Source organism: Natator depressus, chromosome 2, assembly GCF_965152275.1.
Source record: "Natator depressus isolate rNatDep1 chromosome 2, rNatDep2.hap1, whole genome shotgun sequence".
Taxonomy (NCBI): Eukaryota; Metazoa; Chordata; order Testudines; family Cheloniidae; genus Natator; species Natator depressus.
Genome location: NC_134235.1, coordinates 74,955,829 through 74,974,293, shown reverse-complemented (window position 1 = coordinate 74,974,293; position 18,465 = coordinate 74,955,829). Strand labels below are relative to the sequence as shown.

General features: G+C 42.2%; 1 protein-coding gene across 2 annotated transcripts in view; it reads right to left on the bottom strand.

Moving 5' to 3' along the window:
- The window catches only part of B4GALT6 (beta-1,4-galactosyltransferase 6), a 44,919-nt gene extending 28,202 nt beyond the window's left edge, over window positions 1-16,717 (bottom strand). Inside the window, exon 1 of one of the 2 annotated variants that reach the window (XM_074944451.1) lies at window positions 16,471-16,717. In XM_074944451.1, coding sequence (XP_074800552.1) covers window positions 16,471-16,585 — 115 coding nt within the window. In that variant the 5' untranslated portion in view covers window positions 16,586-16,717. Of the gene's footprint in view, window positions 1-7,704; window positions 7,806-16,470 lie in introns of those variants that run through there. The other variant, XM_074944452.1, reaches the window with a different exon arrangement.
- Window positions 16,718-18,465: the final 1,748 nt, after the last annotated feature.

Sequence of the window (18,465 nt, the reverse complement as noted above, 5' to 3'; positions counted from 1 at the left end):
TTCTCTTCCGCAGACGAAACAATCCCAGTTCCCTCAGCCTCTCCTCATAAGTCATGTGCTCCAACCCCCTAATCATTTTTGTTGCCCTCCGCTGGACTCTTTCCAGTTTTTCCACATCCTTCTTGTAGTGTGGGGCCCAAAACTGGACACAGTACTCCAGATGAGGCCTCACCAATGTCGAATAGAGGGGAACGATCACGTCCCTCGATTTGCTGGCAATGCCCCTATTTATACAGCCCAAAATGCCATTAGCCTTCTTGGCAACAAGGGCACACTGTTGACTCATATCTAGCTTCTCGTCCACTGTAACCCCTAGGTCCTTTTCTGCAGAACTGCTGCCTAGCCAGTCGGTCCCTAGTCTGTAGCAGTGCATGGGATTCTTCTGTCCTAAGTACAGGACTCTGCACTTGTCCCTGTTGAACCTCATCAGATTTCTTTTGGCTCAATCCTCTAATTTGTCTAGGTCCCTCTGTATCCTATCCCTACCCTCCAGTGTATCTTCCACTCCTCCCAGTTTACTATCATCTGCAAACTTGCTGAGGGTGCAGTCCACGCCATCCTCGAGATCATTAATGAAGATATTGAATAAAACCGCCCCCAGGACTGACCCTTGGGGCACTCAGCTTGATACCGGCTGCCAACTAGACATGGACCCATTGATCACTACCCATTGAGCCCAACGATCTAGCCAGCTTTCTATCCACCTTATAGTCCATTCATCCAGTGCATACTTCTTTAACTTGCTGGCAAGAATACTGTGGGAGACCATATCAAAAGCTTTGCTAAAGTCAAGGAATAACACGTCCACTGCTTTCCCCTCATCCACAGAGCCAGTTATGTCGTCATAGAAGGCAATTAAGTTAGTCAGGCATGACTTGCCCTTGGTGAATCCATGCTGACTGTTCCCGATCAGTTTCCTCTCCTCTAAGTGCTTCAGAATTGATTCCTTGAGGACTTGCTCCATGATTTTCCCAGGGACTGAGGTGAGGCTGACTGGCCTGTAGTTCCCCGGATTCTCCTTCTTCCCTTTTTTAAAGATGGGCACTACATTAGCCTTTTTTCCAGCCATACGGGACCTCCCCCAATCACCATGAGTTTTCAAAGATAACGGCCAATGGCTCTGCAATCACATCCGCCAACTGCTTTAGCACCCTTGGATGCTGTGCATCCGGTCCCACGGACTTGTGCTCGTTCAGCTTTTCTAAATAGTCCTGAACCACTTCTTTCTCTACAGAGGGCTGGTCACCTTCTCCCCATGCCTTGCTGCCCAGTGTAGCAGTCTGGGAGCTGACCTTGTTTGTGAAGACAGAGGCAAAAAAAAGCATTGAAGTACATTAGCTTTTTTCACATCCTCTGTCACTAGGCTGCCTCCCTCATTCAGTAAGGGGCCCACACTTTCTTTGACTTTCTTCTTGTTGCTAACATACCTGAAGGAACCCTTCTTGTTACTCTTAACATCTGCTAGCTGCAACTCCAAGTGTGATTTGGCCTTCCTGATTTCACTCCTGCACGCCTGAGTAATATTTTTATACTCCTCCCTGGTCATTTGTCCAGTCCTCCACTTCTTGTAAGCTTCCTTTTTGTGTTTAAGATCAGCAAGGATTTCACTGTTAAGTCAAGCTGGTCGCCTGCCATATTTACTATTCTTTCTACACATCAGGATGGTTTGTCCCTCTAACCTCAACAAGGATTCTTTAAATACAGCCAGCTCTCCTTTCTCCCTCAGTGAGTAATACTAAATAAGTAGTACGGTGGTAATAATTAAATAACTGCATTGACTTATTTTGTTTAGGAGAATCCATCCTCAACATACAGGATTCTGAAGACTATCCACCTTCAAGATCACCATCATTTTCTATAGTTTCAGAGTTATCTGCCAATGATAGTGTTTCAGTCACATCATGTATGTCACATAGCCATGGTATATCACCTGTAGAAAAAAGGAAAAAAAATCTCCATCATCCAGAAACAACCATAGATAAATTTGTGTTCAGAACCAGCAGATTACAAAAAGATGTGATTGATGAAAAAGACTCTCCTTTCTGTATAATTGAGAACCCACACTTCATTAACATGTTTCAGTCATTAAGACCAGGATACAGTCCACCCAAGAGAGCAGATGTCACAAGCCAAATTGCTGGATAAAGTGTATGAAAGAGAAATTGAGCAGTGTGCAAAAGGTCTAGAGGGTGAAATTGTTAACCTGAGCATTGATGGGTGGAGCAATGTCCATAATGATCCTGTTGTGTGTGTTTGTGTGACAATAGAGGAAGGGAATGCCTTCCTTACAGAAAAAAATGATACACCAGGAAATGCACACACAGCAGAATACTTAAAAGAAGTTGCAGTAAAAGCTGTAACAAACTGTGAAAAAAATTCAATTGTCTAGTATGCAGTTTGGTCACAGACAATGCTCCAAATGTATCTAAGATGAGAAGAAATGATTTAGAAGAGAGTGAAGAGAGTCCCAAGCTAATAACATACGGTTGCAGTGCTCATTTGATGCACCTCCTAGTCAATGACTTCAGTGTTCCAGAAATAAAGGCTAATGTTAAAATCGCAAAATACTTCCGTAACAACCACTTTGCAGCAGCTGCTCTGAAAAAAGTGGGAGGAACCAAGCTAACTCTCCCACAAGACGTGCGATGGAACTCAGTAGTGGAATGTTTTGAGCACTATATCAAGAACTGGCCTAATCTGATGAGAGTTTGTGAACCAAATGGTGAAAAAATAGATGGCACTGTCACAGCCAAAGTTCTCAACATTAGGTTTAAGAGAAATGTTGAACATATGCTGAGTACCCTGAAGCCTATTTCTGTAGCCTTGAACAAAATGCAGGGAAATAGCTGTTTTATTGCTGAAAGGAGAGGAGTTGGCTATGACATGGACATCCAGCAATCATCCCTCCATAAAGTCAACTCTAATAAACTTCAGAGCTAAGGGTGTTTGCTGATGTTTTAAAGAAAGTCACACCAGTGAAAGTCACTTAAGCACTTGGATTCAGAGTCTGTTGAAGTGATAATCTCACTTTTAACAGCAGTAGCTTCTTCTGCTGGTGTAGAAAGAATATTTTCTTCTTTTGGACTAATTCATTCCAAATCGAGAAATGGTTTGGGACCTGAAAAAGCAGGAAAGGTTGTTTTTCCTTTTCCAGATTACGAACAAAAAGGAAAAGGAAGGTGAAGACAACTGAGTTAGCTGCAGAAGCCAATATTTTAAGTTTCTCATGTCGACCTGGCTGACATAGTCTATTTAATTTTTGTTAAAAGAATGAGGAGTACTTGTGGCACCTTAGAGACTAACAAATTTATCTGGGCATAAGATTTCATGGCCTAAAACCCACTTCTTGGGGTGTTTTTTTTTTAAATATATCATATAACTATTTTAGTTAAAAACAAACAATGTTAACGGAAACAAACCTGATTTTAAAAAAACTTGAACATTTAACTAAATTCAAAAATTCATATGCTTGTTTTGTTAAAATATTATATGTTTGCTGTTGAAGAAAAAAATCCAGAATACACAACGTTGTTGTTTTAGTTAAATAAAACAATGCAAATGTCTGTCTGGTGATGTTCTCCTCCTAATACAGCCTGGCAAGAAAATCCTCCAAATATTAATGATTAACCTGTTGAATTGGAAAGAGTTCACCTCCCAATGACTTCATAAATATCTGCTTCAATTAACTTTGGTATATGAAATAACCAATCATTCATTTTCTGATATACCTGTAAAACTAATCTGAAAAGTTTTCAAAATAAATCACTTTAAAATGTAGAGTGTGTACCTTCTAAAAATGAAACCTAATCTATCTCTGAGTTGTGAAGAATATGTATTAAAGGTTATAACAACCAACAAGAATGCACTTTTATGCAGAAATCCATGATTAAATCGAGTCTTCCTGACTAACGATTTAAATCATGATTTAAATCAATTTGATTAAAATCAAATCCACCCTGTCACAGGGTATTTTAAAAATAAATTTATTAGGCTTTGTGAAGCACTCAGAACTACAGTGATGAGAACCATAGAAAAGCTCATAAAGGAAATTCTATAATCAAAGCAGTAAATAAGGCATGAAGCCACATGATGAATAATGAGGATAAAACAGAGATATTGCATATCCGCTCAGTGAGTGCTGTCCCTTTTGAGCACTGAATGAGGCAGTGATCCTGTGGAAAACATAAAATCCATAGAATAACCCATTTGCAGAAGAGAACAAATTAGGATGGCAAAGGTAACCTTCATTTTGGCATTTCCTAACTTTTGAGTGCTTGACTTACAACCTTAATGTTCTTTTAATGTTGTTTCTTGTGGATAATATAAATAAAATACTATTGAAGTATTATGTACTTAGCAGAGAAATGCTATATCAATACGGCTCCCTTATTAGGATGTCTCCTTGAACTTGATTTATCTTAATGAGAATAAATGGTAATGATTTCTGTCTATTGGGAATAGTAGCATTAGCACAAAACATCTATTAAGAAGAGCACAATAGTTTAACCAGTTTTTAACTAGAAAAATTCTTAGTGCTGGTCTTTTGGTAAACCAGTTGCCTAGCAAAGATTAAGAGACATGTTTTCAGGGTATTCTCGGAGGAATGAGGAAGGCAGAGAGAAGACTGTTTCCAAAGAAAAGCGTAGTGCCAAATTTGGAGTGAATTATATTCCCAAATTGGTTTTGCCAATGTAAAAATGTCACTTTTTCCCTCCGTAAGTGGAAAATTGATGATGCTTTGTCAGTGTTGCCAACTCTTACAATTTTATCATAAGTTAAGAAAAACATCAAATTTTGCCTAAACACTAGCTTTTGGAAGCAAGAGACTGTCCAGAAATCACAGCTTTCATCTAAAGCAGAGTTTTTAGTCTTCAAGGTAATTGAGAAAAGCTTGAAAATATAACCAATTGCTCTCTACAGGCCCAGAAATCAGAAGACAAATTAAAAGAACCCAAAATTTATTTTTAAATAAATATCATGAGTGTTTAGGGCCTTCCTTATTTTTGCATGCTTGGGTTTGGCAATACTGCTGTTTGCCTATGTAACTGGTCAAGTGTGGCCCAGTAACTTCAAAGTGTCTTTATAAGTAGATCGTTGCAACCATGATGACTCTTGGAATTTTAAAGAAACATACTGGAAACAATTCACACTGCTGAAATAAGATTATCATAGCACTCCACTGACGTGGTGCAGACATTTCAGAGCTACTATTATCGTCACTGTAGCAAGCAAGATTTGATTTCAGAACTCAAACACTTTTTTAAAAGTTCAAAAGACACACTTTTTCCATCTCCATCAATGGCTAACTTAAAAATCTGCTGAATCTACATCAATCCACCTGAGATTTGATACTGGTCCTCAATTAAGAAAGAATATTTTTGCCAATTCTGGAGTGGTAGGAAAGTAAGAAATTTCACTTGTGGAAGTCTTCAGTGACTTTTTGGAAAAGCAGATAAAAATATTTGATTTCTTTATAGCTCCTGAATTTGAAGTAGTGCTTTTGAATATTTTTAGAAAAGCTGGATGCTGTAAGTTTTCAAGCTGTGCGCCATGGACACTTGGACTTCTGCATTTGGATGCATTCTTTGTAAGCTTTATAGGCACTTCCACATGCTATTTTGCAGGTTCTAAACCCAGTGGAGGCTCCTAGAGAACTAGTAAGTAGAAATGACAAGATTATCAGAAGTTAAGAAATCTGCAAATACAGTTTTGAAAACAATTTTGGTACAACAGCAAAGTAAAAATCAGAAGCAGGAAGCCTGACAAACACTCAGTGGGGGCACTGGAAGATTGAGGTTCTAATGTAGCACTCCAGGAAGATAATGCAATTGAGGAGAAGCTAAATGAATTATTTGCATTAGTCTTCACTGCAGAAGACATGAGGGAGACTTCCACCCCTGAGACATTCTTTTTAGGTGCAAATCTGAGGAACTGCACAAGACTGAAGTGTCAACAGGAAAGGTTCTGGAACGAATTGATAAATTAAACAGTAATAAGTCATCAGGACAAGATGGTATCCACCCAAGAGTTCTGAAGGAACTCAAACATGAAATTGTAGAACTATCAACTGTGGTATGAAACCTATCATTTAAATCAGCTTCTGTACCAGATGACTGGAGAGTAGCCAACGTGACACAAATTTTTTAAAAAGGCTCCAGAGGTGATCCTAGACCAGTACGCCTAACCAGTACCAGGCAAATTGGTTGAAACTATAGTAAAGAACAGAATTACCAAGTACACAGATAAACAATTTATTGGGGAAGAGCCAACATGGCTTTTGTAAAGGGAAACCATTCCTCAACCCTCTATTAGAATTCTTTGGGCGGGGAGGGGGTCAACAAATGTGGACAAGAGTGATCCAGTAGATATAGTATACTTGGACTTTTGATAAGGTCCCTCACCAAAGGCTCTTTATGCAGAGTAAGCAGTCATGGGATAAGAGGGAAGGTCCTCTCATAAATCAGGAACTGGTTAAAAGATAGGAAACAAGTGCAGGAATGGACAGTTTTCAGAATAAAGAGAGGTAAACGGCAATGTCCCCTAGGGATCTGTATTGAGAGCAGTGCTGTTCAACATATTCAAAAATGATCTGGAAAAAGGGGTAAACAGTGAGGTGGTAAAATTTGCAGAGGACACAAAATTACTCAAGATCATAGTCTGCTTTGGACCTAAGAATTACAAAGGGATCTCACAAAACTGGGTGACTGGCCAACGAAATGGCAGATGACATTCAATGTTGATAAATGCAAAGTAATGCACACTGGAAAACATAATTCCAACTATACATACAAAATGACGGGGTCTAAATTAGTTACCACCACTCAAGAAAGAAATTATGTTTTCACTGTTCGTAGTTCTCTGAAAACATCTATTCAATGTGCAACAGCAGTAAAAAAAGCTAATAATGTTAGGAACCATTAGGAAAGGGATAGATAATAAGACATTAACAAAATAAGACAGAAAGTATCATAATGCTACCATATAAATCCATAGTATGGCCACACCTTGAATACTGTGTGTAGTTCTGGTCACCCATATCAAAAGATATATATTAGAATTGGAAAAGGTACAGAGAAGGGAACAAAAAATATTAAGGGTATGGAACAACTTCCATATGAAGAAAGATTACAAAGATTGTCACTTTTCAGCTTGGAAAAGAGATGACTAAAGGGGGATATGATGCAGGTCTATAAAATTGTGACTGTTGTGGAAGACAATAGGAAAGTGTTATGTGAAGGAGCAAACAACACAAGAACCAGGGCTCGCCCAGTGAAATTAATAGGCAGCATGTTTAAAACAAGCAAAAGGAAGTACTTTTTCACATAATGCATAATGAATCTGTGGGACTCATTAGCAAGGGATGCTGTGAAGGTCAAAACTATGGCATAATTCAAAAAAGAACTGGATAAGTTCAGGGAGGATAGGTCTATCAATGGCTCTGAGTGTCCCTAGCCTCTGATTGCCAGAAGCTGGGAGGGGATGAATCACTTGATGATTGTCTGTTCTATTCATTCTCTCTGAAGCACCTGGCATAGTATACTGTCTTCTGACAGTGGTCAAAGCTAGATGGACAATTAGTCTGACCCAATATGGCCATTCTTATGTTCAATTCTAGCAAGCAGATCACCATTAATTAGCACAGATGACATCAAGATTTACAAACTATTTCAAAAATGAAAATAATTTTGGATGATTGTTACCTACCTTACTTTTTCTATGAAGAATTTTGAGTAATTTCCTTACTGTAGGTGGTATCCCTGTGAATGTATTTTCATGACAATTGATTAACAGCATCATTATTGTGGGGAAATTTAGAAATTTTCTTTCCCCTCTGGTTTCCACCTCCCATTTCATCTATAAAGAACACAGCCAAAGCATATAAGAATATGTTGTTGCTGGGTTTTTTTTGTCAGTTCAACTAGATTCTACTTGCTTGACATTTATTGTCCACCTAAAAGGCACTTGAAATATTAGACAAACAAGGTGGGTGAGATAATATCTTTTATTGGGCCAACTTCTGCTGGTCAGAGAGACAAGCTTTTGAGCTTACACAGAGCTCTTCTTCAGATCTGGGAAATGTACTCAGTGTCACAGCTAAATACAAGGTGGAACAGATTGTTTAGTATAAGTAGTTAACACACGTTTCAAGAGTCCATTCAAGGTGAAGTGGCCTATTAACACTCTCCAGTCATAGGTGGAAAAGGAGAAAAAAAGGTAAGGGGGGGGAAATTTAGTAGGTTATAGATTGTTGTAATAAGCCATAAATCCAGTGTCTCTATTCAGTCCATGATTTTTAGTGTTTAGCAAAGTCATGAACTTAAGCTCCCAGGCTCGTCTTTTAAAGGTGTTGTGCATGTTTTCTTTGAGGATGAGGACTAAGCCCTGGTCTACACTAGGACTTTAGGTCGAATTTAGCAGCGTTAAATCGATGTAAACCTGCATCTGTCCACACGATGAAGCCCTTTATTTTGACTTAAAGGGCTCTTAAAATCGATTTCCTTACTCCACCCCTGACAAATGGATTAGCACTTAAATCGGCCTTGCCGGGTCGAATTTGGGGTACTGTGGACACAATTCGACGGTATTGGCCTCCGGGAGCTATCCCAGAGTGCTCCATTGTGACTGCTCTGGACAGCACTCTCAACTCAGATGCACGATTGTTTGCCGTTGCTCTGATGAAGGGAGGGGCGACTGACGACATGGCTTACAGGGGTGGCTTACAGGGAGCTAAAATCAACAAAGGGGGTGGCTTTACATCAAGGAGTATTTCAGGCAGGACTTCACGGAGGGTTCCAATAAGAAATGGTGCACCTAAGTTATTGTTCTTATTGGAACAAGGAGGTTAGTCTGGCCTCTGATTGATACATGGCTAGATTTACCTCGCTGCACCTTCTCTGTGAGTGACTGCAGTGTGACCTAGAGGAATGAGTCCCCTAGACGGGGGGCGGGGGTTTGCAAATGAGTACAAAACAAATCTGGTCTATTTCTTGTTTTGATACACTCCATCTATCTTTTACATCTTTGGCTGGCAGCAGATGGTGCAGAAGGACTGCATGCCATCCACATCTCATGGCTGCTCGGCAGAAGATGGTACAATAGGACTGATAGCCATCCTCATCTCTTGCCTGCCCGGCAGAAGATGATGTAATAGGACTGCTAGCGATCCGTATCACCTGCCTGCTCACCACAAGATGGTGCAATAGGACTGATTGCAGGACTAAAGAGAATGACTTGATCAAGTCACTCCAAATTTAGTCCCTGCGCCCATGTCTGTCCAGGCACTCCTGATCAACCTCACACAGGCAACCAGGAGCACCTCGGACACGACAATGATGGCTACCAGTCCTATTGCACCATCTGCTGCCACAAGGCAATGGGTTGCTGCTGCTGTGTAGCAATGCAGTACCGCGTCTGCCAGCACCCAGGAGACATACGGTGACAGTGAGCTGAGCGGGCTCCATGCTTGCTGTGGTATTGCGTCTGCACAGGTAACTCAGGAAAAAAGGCGCGAAACGATTGTCTGCCCTTGCTTTCACGGAGGGAGGGAGGGAACGGGGGCCTGACGATATGTACCCAGAACCACCCACGACAATGTTTTAGCCCCATCAGCCATTGGGATCTCAACCCAGAATTCCAATGGGCAGCAGAGACTGCGGGAACTGTGGGATAGCTACCCACGGTGCAACGCTCCGGAAGTCGACTCTAGCCTCGGTACTGTGGAAGCATGCCGCCGAGTTAATGCACTTAATGCACTTAGAGCATTTTCTGTGGGGACACACACACTCGAATATATAAAACCGATTTCTAAAAAACCGACTTCTATAAATTCGACCTAATTTCGTAGTGTAGACATACCCTAAGAGTCAAATATAGAATGACTGTTTTGTGAAGCATGTAAATAAGCACAGATTGTGAAAAGTAAATTGGATTATTCAGTTTTAATAAACCAAGATTTTTTTCAAAAACAGGTGAAGATTTTTTTAAACATGATTTTTAATATTACAGGTTCCCTTGTAACAGCCAATTAGTTATTCTTCTTCACTGAATGTTTAAATGGAAATACCTCATTCAAAAATAATCCATTATGATACATGGACTATGAATACAATACAGTTGTAATAAATCAACATTTGAATTCTACAAATGGTAATTAATCATTATCCTGGTTTAAAGTATTTTTAAAAAACTAAATTCACAATAAGGGCAAAAAAGAAACTAAGTACAAGCTATTGATATCTACCATTTGCAAAATACAGACAGTGTCCTTAACAATATTTTAGAAGACCAAGACCAATAAGAGAAATGGCTCAACAGATACTTGTATGATACAAAACTAATTGGAAATGACAATTATTCATTTTCCATTTTCCACATAATTTTTTTACTAAATGCAATACATACAGAAGGAAGAGTTACCTAAAGCACGCAATATACTAAAATATAATCAGAGATTTAAAACAAGTAAAAAAAAAAATTCAACGCCACAATAATTATGGAGACATGAGGAGTGATTTCATACTTAAACTTGCACTTTAAATCGGAACAAAGTAAAAATAAAAAATCCTTGTTTCACACTTCAATTGAATGTAGTCTCCAAATTTGTCACGATTACTCTTCAGGAGTAATTGACTGTGTCTTACTTTTTAGAAAAATATTTCTTCTGCAGTTAGTAAATGTTTTTAAATGCTTTCTTTTTATAAATTTTGTCCTGTTTCTCACTTTTCTTTGGTTTCCTACAGCTAATCAATCACACCTCCTCTTGCCCCAAATTCCACAGATAAAATCTTTAAAATAGGCCTCTTTGATTTTAAAATTAAACAGTTATTCCCTTTATTCTGGATAACCCAAATGAACTACACCAAGAAAAGCCAATTGAGCTGCTCAGATAAGTCAGCTACCTCCAAACCCCTGAAATGGATCTGCAAGTTCCCAAACTGGCAACTCAGGGTATGTCTTCACTACCCGTCGGATCGGTGGGCAGCAATCGATCCAGTGGCGATCAATGTATCTCGTCTAATCTAGATGCGATAAATCGACCCCCAAACGCTCTCCCATCAACTCCTGTACTCCAGCGCCGTGAGAGGCGCAGGCAGAGTCGACAGGGGAGCAGCAGCAGTCGACTCACTGCGGTGAAGACACCATAGTAAGTCAATCTAAGTATGTCGACTTCAGCTACGTTATTCACATAGCTGAAGTTGAATAACTTAGATCGATCCCGCCCCCACCCCAAGGTAGACCAGGGCTCAGACTTCAACTCTACCTCTCTCATTGCTTCCTTCTTCCCATTACCTATTTAAAAAGGGAGTCCTGGAGGAGACCAGAAGAGAGGTAGAGAAGAGATGGGAAGATGAAGTCCAAATTGTCAGATATTCAGCTTGCAAAGGCAGCTGCTGCGTCTAAAAAAATTCCTGTTTGCTTCATCAAAAGTTCCAGTTTGATGTATCAGAGAAGTCCCTCAGACTAGGGGCTTTTTTATGCAGTGCTTTAACACTAGCATACTGCACACTAACTAGCCTGTGTGGACCCTGCTGGAACACACTGAAAGTTTCCAGTACATGTTAACATAGTACTGTTTGAAAAGGGACTATGTTAACATGCATGAGGGAACTTCAGGATCCACACAGGCCAGTCAGTGCTTGAAATGCTAGTGCAGACTAAAATTTACACCCCTGTGGTGCAGACTAAAACATCATGTAGACAAGCCTGAGGACTCAGTTGCTGGGCTAAACAACTGGAAAAAGGGGTTAAATGTTGAGCAGAAACATGCTTAATGGGGAAAATATACAGTGACATGACCATGCCAACAGAGCACAGGTGAGAAGTTTAACTCCCAGCTGACTTCTTGGTTCCTAGAGAGACAAAATGGGTGAAGTAATATCTTTTATTGGACTAACTTCTGCTAATGAGAAATATAAGCTTTCCAGCTACACAGAACTCTTCTCCCTGGTTTCTGTTACTCACCTGGCATTGCCACTCACCTGGCATCCACTCCATTTCCTAGCTCCTCAGCCCCAATGGGCAGCCTGCTGCCCTTCTTCCATGCTCCAACTCTCATAAGCCACATTTCAACTACAGTAGAACACCTCAGAAATGGAGGCTGTTCGTAACTCTGAAATGTCCGTAACTCTGAACAAAATGTTATGGTTGTTCTTTCAAAAGTTTACAACTGAACATTGACTTAATACAGCTTTGAAGCTTTACTATGCAGAAGAAAAATGCTGCTTTAAACCATCTTAATGTAAATGCAACAAGCACAGAAACAGTTTGATTACCTTGTCAAATCTTTTTCTTTAACTTTTCCTTTTTTTTTTTTTTTTTTAAGTAGTTTAGGTTTAACACAGTACTGTACTGTATTTGCTTTGTTTTCTTTTGCCTCTGCTGCTGCCTGACTGCATACTTATGGTTCCAACGGAGGTGTGTGTTTGACCAGTCAGTTCCTAACTCTAGTGTTCCTAACTCTGAGGTTCTACTGTAGAAAGATTTTTCCCACCTTTATGTATGCAATAAGAACTAATGAAAAAAAATTGTATTTGGAATTGTAACTATTTGAGGGAAGGCGGTGGAGTCTGCCCGCTAGGGACAGAAAAGTGGATTCTAGAAGGGAGCTTGTGACCAATGGACAACTCTGATACCAATCTCTGTGCCTGTCTAACATTATCCATAGCCCTCTACAAATCAGAACTCATCTTTTATCCACACACTCCTGCATTTACGCATATGGAAGTTTTCCCAGTTTTTTTCCAGTTCAGGACTCCCCTCTTGCAAACCACAGGAGGGTCTCCAGAACAGATAGCTGTACTCCTGAAGCATCTTCAGATAAAATCTTTCCCATCTCCTAACCCCCCTCCAGCACCCCCATGTCCTAGATCTTATCATTACTAAGTAGAGCTGGTCAGAAGGAAAAAAAATTTCTGTTCCATGAGAAATTCTGACATTGATTGTTTTTGTTCCAAATTTTAATTTAAGACTATTTAAACTCTTCATTTCAAGAAGGCAAACATATTACATATAAATATTAATATTTTAATATAAGACAAAACAAAATGTATCAAAACGATAAAGTCGAAACAAATTGTTTCAACTCTCTCTTGTTGATTTTGATTAAATTTTTGACACATTTCCACAAACCCTTTGATTTTTGACAGAACTGCATTTTTCAACGGAAAACTGTTCCACTGGAAATTTTTAGCTCCACTAATAACAGGAGCAGGAAGAAGGGGGAAGTTACAGCTTTGTATGACTCAAACTACTAGGAATTTTGTGGTGGAGGCATCTTCCCCCTCTCCTAGTGAGCCATAAAAGGTTTGCTAGAGAGGAATTCCATTCTGATGACCTGAACAGGTCTGTCAAACTTGAAGTCCTTCTAGAGAACTCTAGGTCTTCCCAGGGAACCTGTGGAACTCCTTGCCAGAGGATGTTGTGAAGGCCAAGATTATAATAGGGTTAAAAAAAGATCTAGATAAATTCATGAAGGATAGGTCCATCAATTATTATTAGTCAGGACGGACAGGGATGGTGTCCGTGGGCCTCTGCTTGCCAGAAGCTGGGAATCGGAAACGCGATGGATCGCTTGATGATTACCTGTTCTGTTCATTCCCTCTGGGGCACCTGGCATTTACCACTGTCGGAAGACAGAATACTGGGCTAGATGGACCTTTGGTCTGACCCAGTATGGCCATTCTTATGTTTTTATTATGTTCTTATGTAACATGGGAAGGCAAAAATGCCCTCTTCTTCCACAACTTTCCTTCATTATTCTTCCCTCTCATTACATCACCCATAAACAACCCAATCTTTTCCTCTTCATCCAATCCTCCTTCTCTCCTGCTGTTAACCCCCTCATATCTTTCTGGTCTCAAAAAGAAGGAAACATGTCAGAAAGGAGCTCCACTACAACAACTTTCTGTGGTAAGTCAGAGTTGAACTGCCCTCTGATGAATCTCTTGTGGTTTGCTGGAGAAGAGCTCCATTCTGGTGAACCAGAGGAAGTTCACCACAGCAAAGCTCCATTGTGATTAATGCATTTATTATTCTAACATACAGATATTACACAATTTCCATCTGCATTTCCACATTTAATATACCAACTGTACAATAATTACTAACATAAATCACCCTTTCACACAAGTTTTCCTAAACATTACAGGAAAATTTTGCAGACATCATTTGCAATCAGACATTTCTCACTTTCACACACTAATAAAAACCTGTGTATTCACAAACATGATAATAACCAATAAACACGACTGGAGTTGAATTTCAAAAGTTCTCATTGGTTATCTACAATTTAAGTAGAGATGTGCTTGGTGTGGTTAGAGGAAGGTAGCTGGTGAAGAAGGGGAATTGGTTTGAGTGCAGCATTGATGGGGTATTGAATGACAACTATACATAGCCTTGCTTTTTACAATTCGCTGGTGGGAAATTCAACCGTGTGTCTTTAATATTGTTAGAATGGATGTGATCTTAAAGCCAGGAATTGGGGATAAGAGTCACACCAAAAAAACCATATTTTAGATGGAAACTGAACTGAAAATTGTTGTGGCTTTTGCATGCTGGCTGGCTCAGAGGACTAATGATAATAGGTCAGATGGGAGAAGGGGGAAACAAAGTGACAGAACCATATAAAGTTTTTCCACACATTCAAATCCAGCCTATGTCAGTAGTGACTGAATGTTTTCTTAAGGCTAATCGGATGTGTGACCTAGGGCTAGACCAACAAAGACAACTCAGGTTCAGCACTGCAGCTCCTAACATTTAGACACCTTTCCACCTAATGGAATCCACATTCCCAAGTTAGATGCCTAGGCTTCCTATACAATGCATGGGGAAAGTTACGTGCCTAAGACTATGTCTATACTTAAAACACTACACAAGCAAAGCTGCAATGCTCCAAGTGCACCGCTGTAGTGCTTCAGTGTATACACTTACTACAGCAACAGAAGGGATTCTTTTGTCATCGTAGGTAAACCACTTCCCTGAGAGACGGTAGGCAGGTGGACAGAAGAATTCTTCCATCCAGCTAATACTGTCTACACGGGGGATTAGGTTGGCTTAACTATGTTTCTCAGGCGTGTGGATTTTTCACACTCTTATGAGCTAAAGAAACATCATCCCAATTTTGTAGATGAGGAAACTGAGGCACAAAACCTGAAGATTCTTTAGTCACATAGCACACTGATGGCAGACCCAGGAATAGACCCACAGAATTTTGGCTCCCTGTCCCCTGCCTGAGCCACTTAAATTAAATACACCTCTTAAATTGTAAATATGCTCCCCTGTACTTGATAACTGGTATAAATCAAGAACCAGGCTGATTTTTTTGCTAGGGGCTGTTCTCTTCTGGCATTGAGCAGTCTCTTAACATGTTTGTACCATTTTTTGAAGTCCCATTTAAATGAAAAACAGTATCAGTACAAGAAACGCTAAGCTTAAGTAACTATGGAAGTCCGGGTAAAACTGATAAGAAAACCGCTGATTAATGTGCTGCTTTTCTAGTCTGCATTCCTATTGTCTTCAGTGTTCTACCAGAGGGCTTTTAGCTTATTAGATGATACTTTATAGTGCTGGCTGTTTCAACTCTGTGAGGTAAGGAGGAAAGGATTCTTTCATATGATACTGATATGTCAGCCAAATGATGCCAATTGTGATTGACTAACAAACATTTTTCCAACAAGCACCTGTGGGCTTTTTCCTGTTATTTTGGGATGGTTCTACCATCCATATCTGCAAAGCCATTTCATTGCATTCCTTGAAATTCCATCTTAAAACTTTTCCCTCCTGAGATGTCAAAAAAAAAAATCCACAATGGTTAGGCAGTTACCTTGCTGTGGCCACTGTATACAGGTTGACACTAAAAAATTAGGTCAACCCAGCTACATCATTCAAGGATGTGAAAAATTTACACCTCTGAGCTACATAATTAAGCCAACCAACCGCCAGTGCAGCCAGTACTAGGTTGATGTAAAAGTTCTTCCATCAACCTAGCTACTTCCTCTTGGGAAGGTGGATTAACTAGTGATGGGAGAATGCCTCCCATCGCTGCAGAGCGTGTCTACATTGAAGCATTACAGCAGCTGCGGCGTTTAAAGCATTTACATATGTTTACAAAGCATTTGAAAACCTTGAATGAACGGTGCAACAGAAGTATACTGTACCACACTAACTATCCTTCAATCTCTCTCTCTCTCATCATCCCTTGACGGGAATGTCCTTTAGTTTTAGACCTAAATTTACTTCCATCCAATACCATTTCTGCGGCATCTCTCTTACTCTGAAAGATCTCCCCAGTGTTGTATTATGCAAAGCCCATTATTATTTAAAGCCTCCCCCAAAACAGACTCACAGACAGACACTCCTACCTCGGGTCTCTGTCCCAATTATATTCTTCACACTTGGGGATTCTGGCAAATTAAAGAGATTTATAACCCTCCACCTCACCCGCCCGCCCGCGCGAAGATATTCCCTGCTTACCTATCCCAGGGGCCACGTAGATGAAGTAGAGGCACGACGAGGAGAAGGAAAAGAAGAAGATAAAGGCGAGAATGGAGCGATTGGAGACCCGCAGCACTTTCCCGAGCAGTGACATCCTCCTCCTGGACAGGGGCTGCTGCTGCCGCCTCCTACTCCCAGCAGTAGCCGGCGGCGGCGGCGGCACGTCCCAGCGGGAGGCGGCAGACTCCCATGGAGCGCACGGCGGCGCGGCCAGCCAAGGGAGAGGGCCTCAGGCGAGTTGCCGGCGGCAGGGAAGAGGCCGGGGCTGGAGCGGAGGGATGTGGGGTGTCTCTGACAGCAGGAGATGAACGGCGGGGCGGGGGGCTCGGTGTGTGAGGGAGCTGGAGCGAGGGGCTAGTATACAAGGGTGCTATCGGAAGGGCGGGGGCTCCGGGTGGGCGCTATAGGGCGCTGGGTATGGGGCTGTAGGAGCGGCAAACACAGCAGCGCGCACGGGAGGGGAGCGGCTCACTGGGCCTGGGGGTCCGGTGCTCCCTTCCCCGCTGCGCAGGTGAAACGGGGTCGCGGAGACAGTGCGGTGGGGGTAGGGGGGGGGTGGCGGCTGCCTCAGCGCTGCGAGCCGCGGCCCCGGTTGTTCCTGCCCCTCACACAGCTGGGGGTGGGGTTAATCCGCCCCGCTCCCTCCGCCGGCAGTGGCAGACCCTGGGGCTGGGCCGGGGGTGGGGGGAGGGGGAGTCCTAGTGCTGCTGGGTGGCTCGGTGGTTGCTCATGCCGCCGGGAGTCGCGGCCGCCTGCTCCCTTCTCACGGGCGACGGCAGCAGCATCGCCGCCGCCACTGGACAAAGTCACCTGCACACCCCGCCGCTCCTTCCTCCCGGGCTGGCGGCGGGGAGCGCGCTGCGGCCGCCCCGCCCCTCAGCGACCCGGCTACTGCGGCGGTTGGGAACGTGCACGAGCCTCTACGGGGCTAGCAACCAACTGCAGAACTTCGGCGGGCGCGCGCTTGCCCGCCCACTCAGGCCGCGCGAGCTGTCTAGTCTGACACTGTCAGAGGCTCGCGGCAGCGCTAGACAGCTCGCGCGACCTGAATGAACGCGGACTGCGCCGCTCCAATAGGGGACAAGGGAGAAAAGAATCCGCTTTCCTGATTGGCTGACATATAAACTACTTTATAAGGGGAAGAGCGTTTTACCAGACGCTCTGGCTGCTATTGTTCTCCTCCGGAAGCGGGGGGATCCAGGGTCATGGGGAGAGAATATTAGTGGTAGGACAAGAGAATGGGTGGGTTAAGAATAGGGGGAGGCAGAGCTGGCCGTGGACACTGTGTGAAGAAGTCTGGCTGCAGCCTTTAGGCTGGGCTCTGTCTCCCCCTAGGTGGGCCCCAGGGCCGTATGACGAGGGCAACGGCAGCTGGTGCCCTCTGGCAGCCATAGAGCCGGGCCTGGCAATGGCACGAACGGACTGTTTTGTAACAGAAAGATGTGTGAGTGGTAGGAGCCGCACAGAGAGAGGATATGAGGGGCAGCAGCCGTCTATTGCGGCAGAAGGGAGATGAAAAGAAAGAAGAGCGTAATGGGTTTGGGGAACTAAATTATGTATAACTTTAAATCTCCTTTTGCCTGCAGCTGAGCCTGCTTCACTGCTGCAGCACAGGTCAGGGCTCAGGTTTTTCAGGACTTTGGGGAAGGGGGCAGGGGAGGGAAAGAAATTTGCACAGTTAAATGTTATTCAAAAATAACTGTATGGCATTCTCACCAGTTTAAGAGCTGTAAACTTAGTACAAAGTATATCTTCGTATACATATATCTGCATACTGCCCTCCCCTCTTGTAATGGAAATAAGTTCTCACTCTGTAGTGTGTCTTCAGAAGTGTATGTGTTTGTCACCTATTCTCCTCAGAACCAGAGGACAGTAGCAGCTTCACAGTTCGGGCTGAACTCCTCAAAATTGCCTTGGCAGTCCAAAAATCCTCACAACCAGCAGCAGTTCCTGTCCTGGAGTCAATATTAAGCC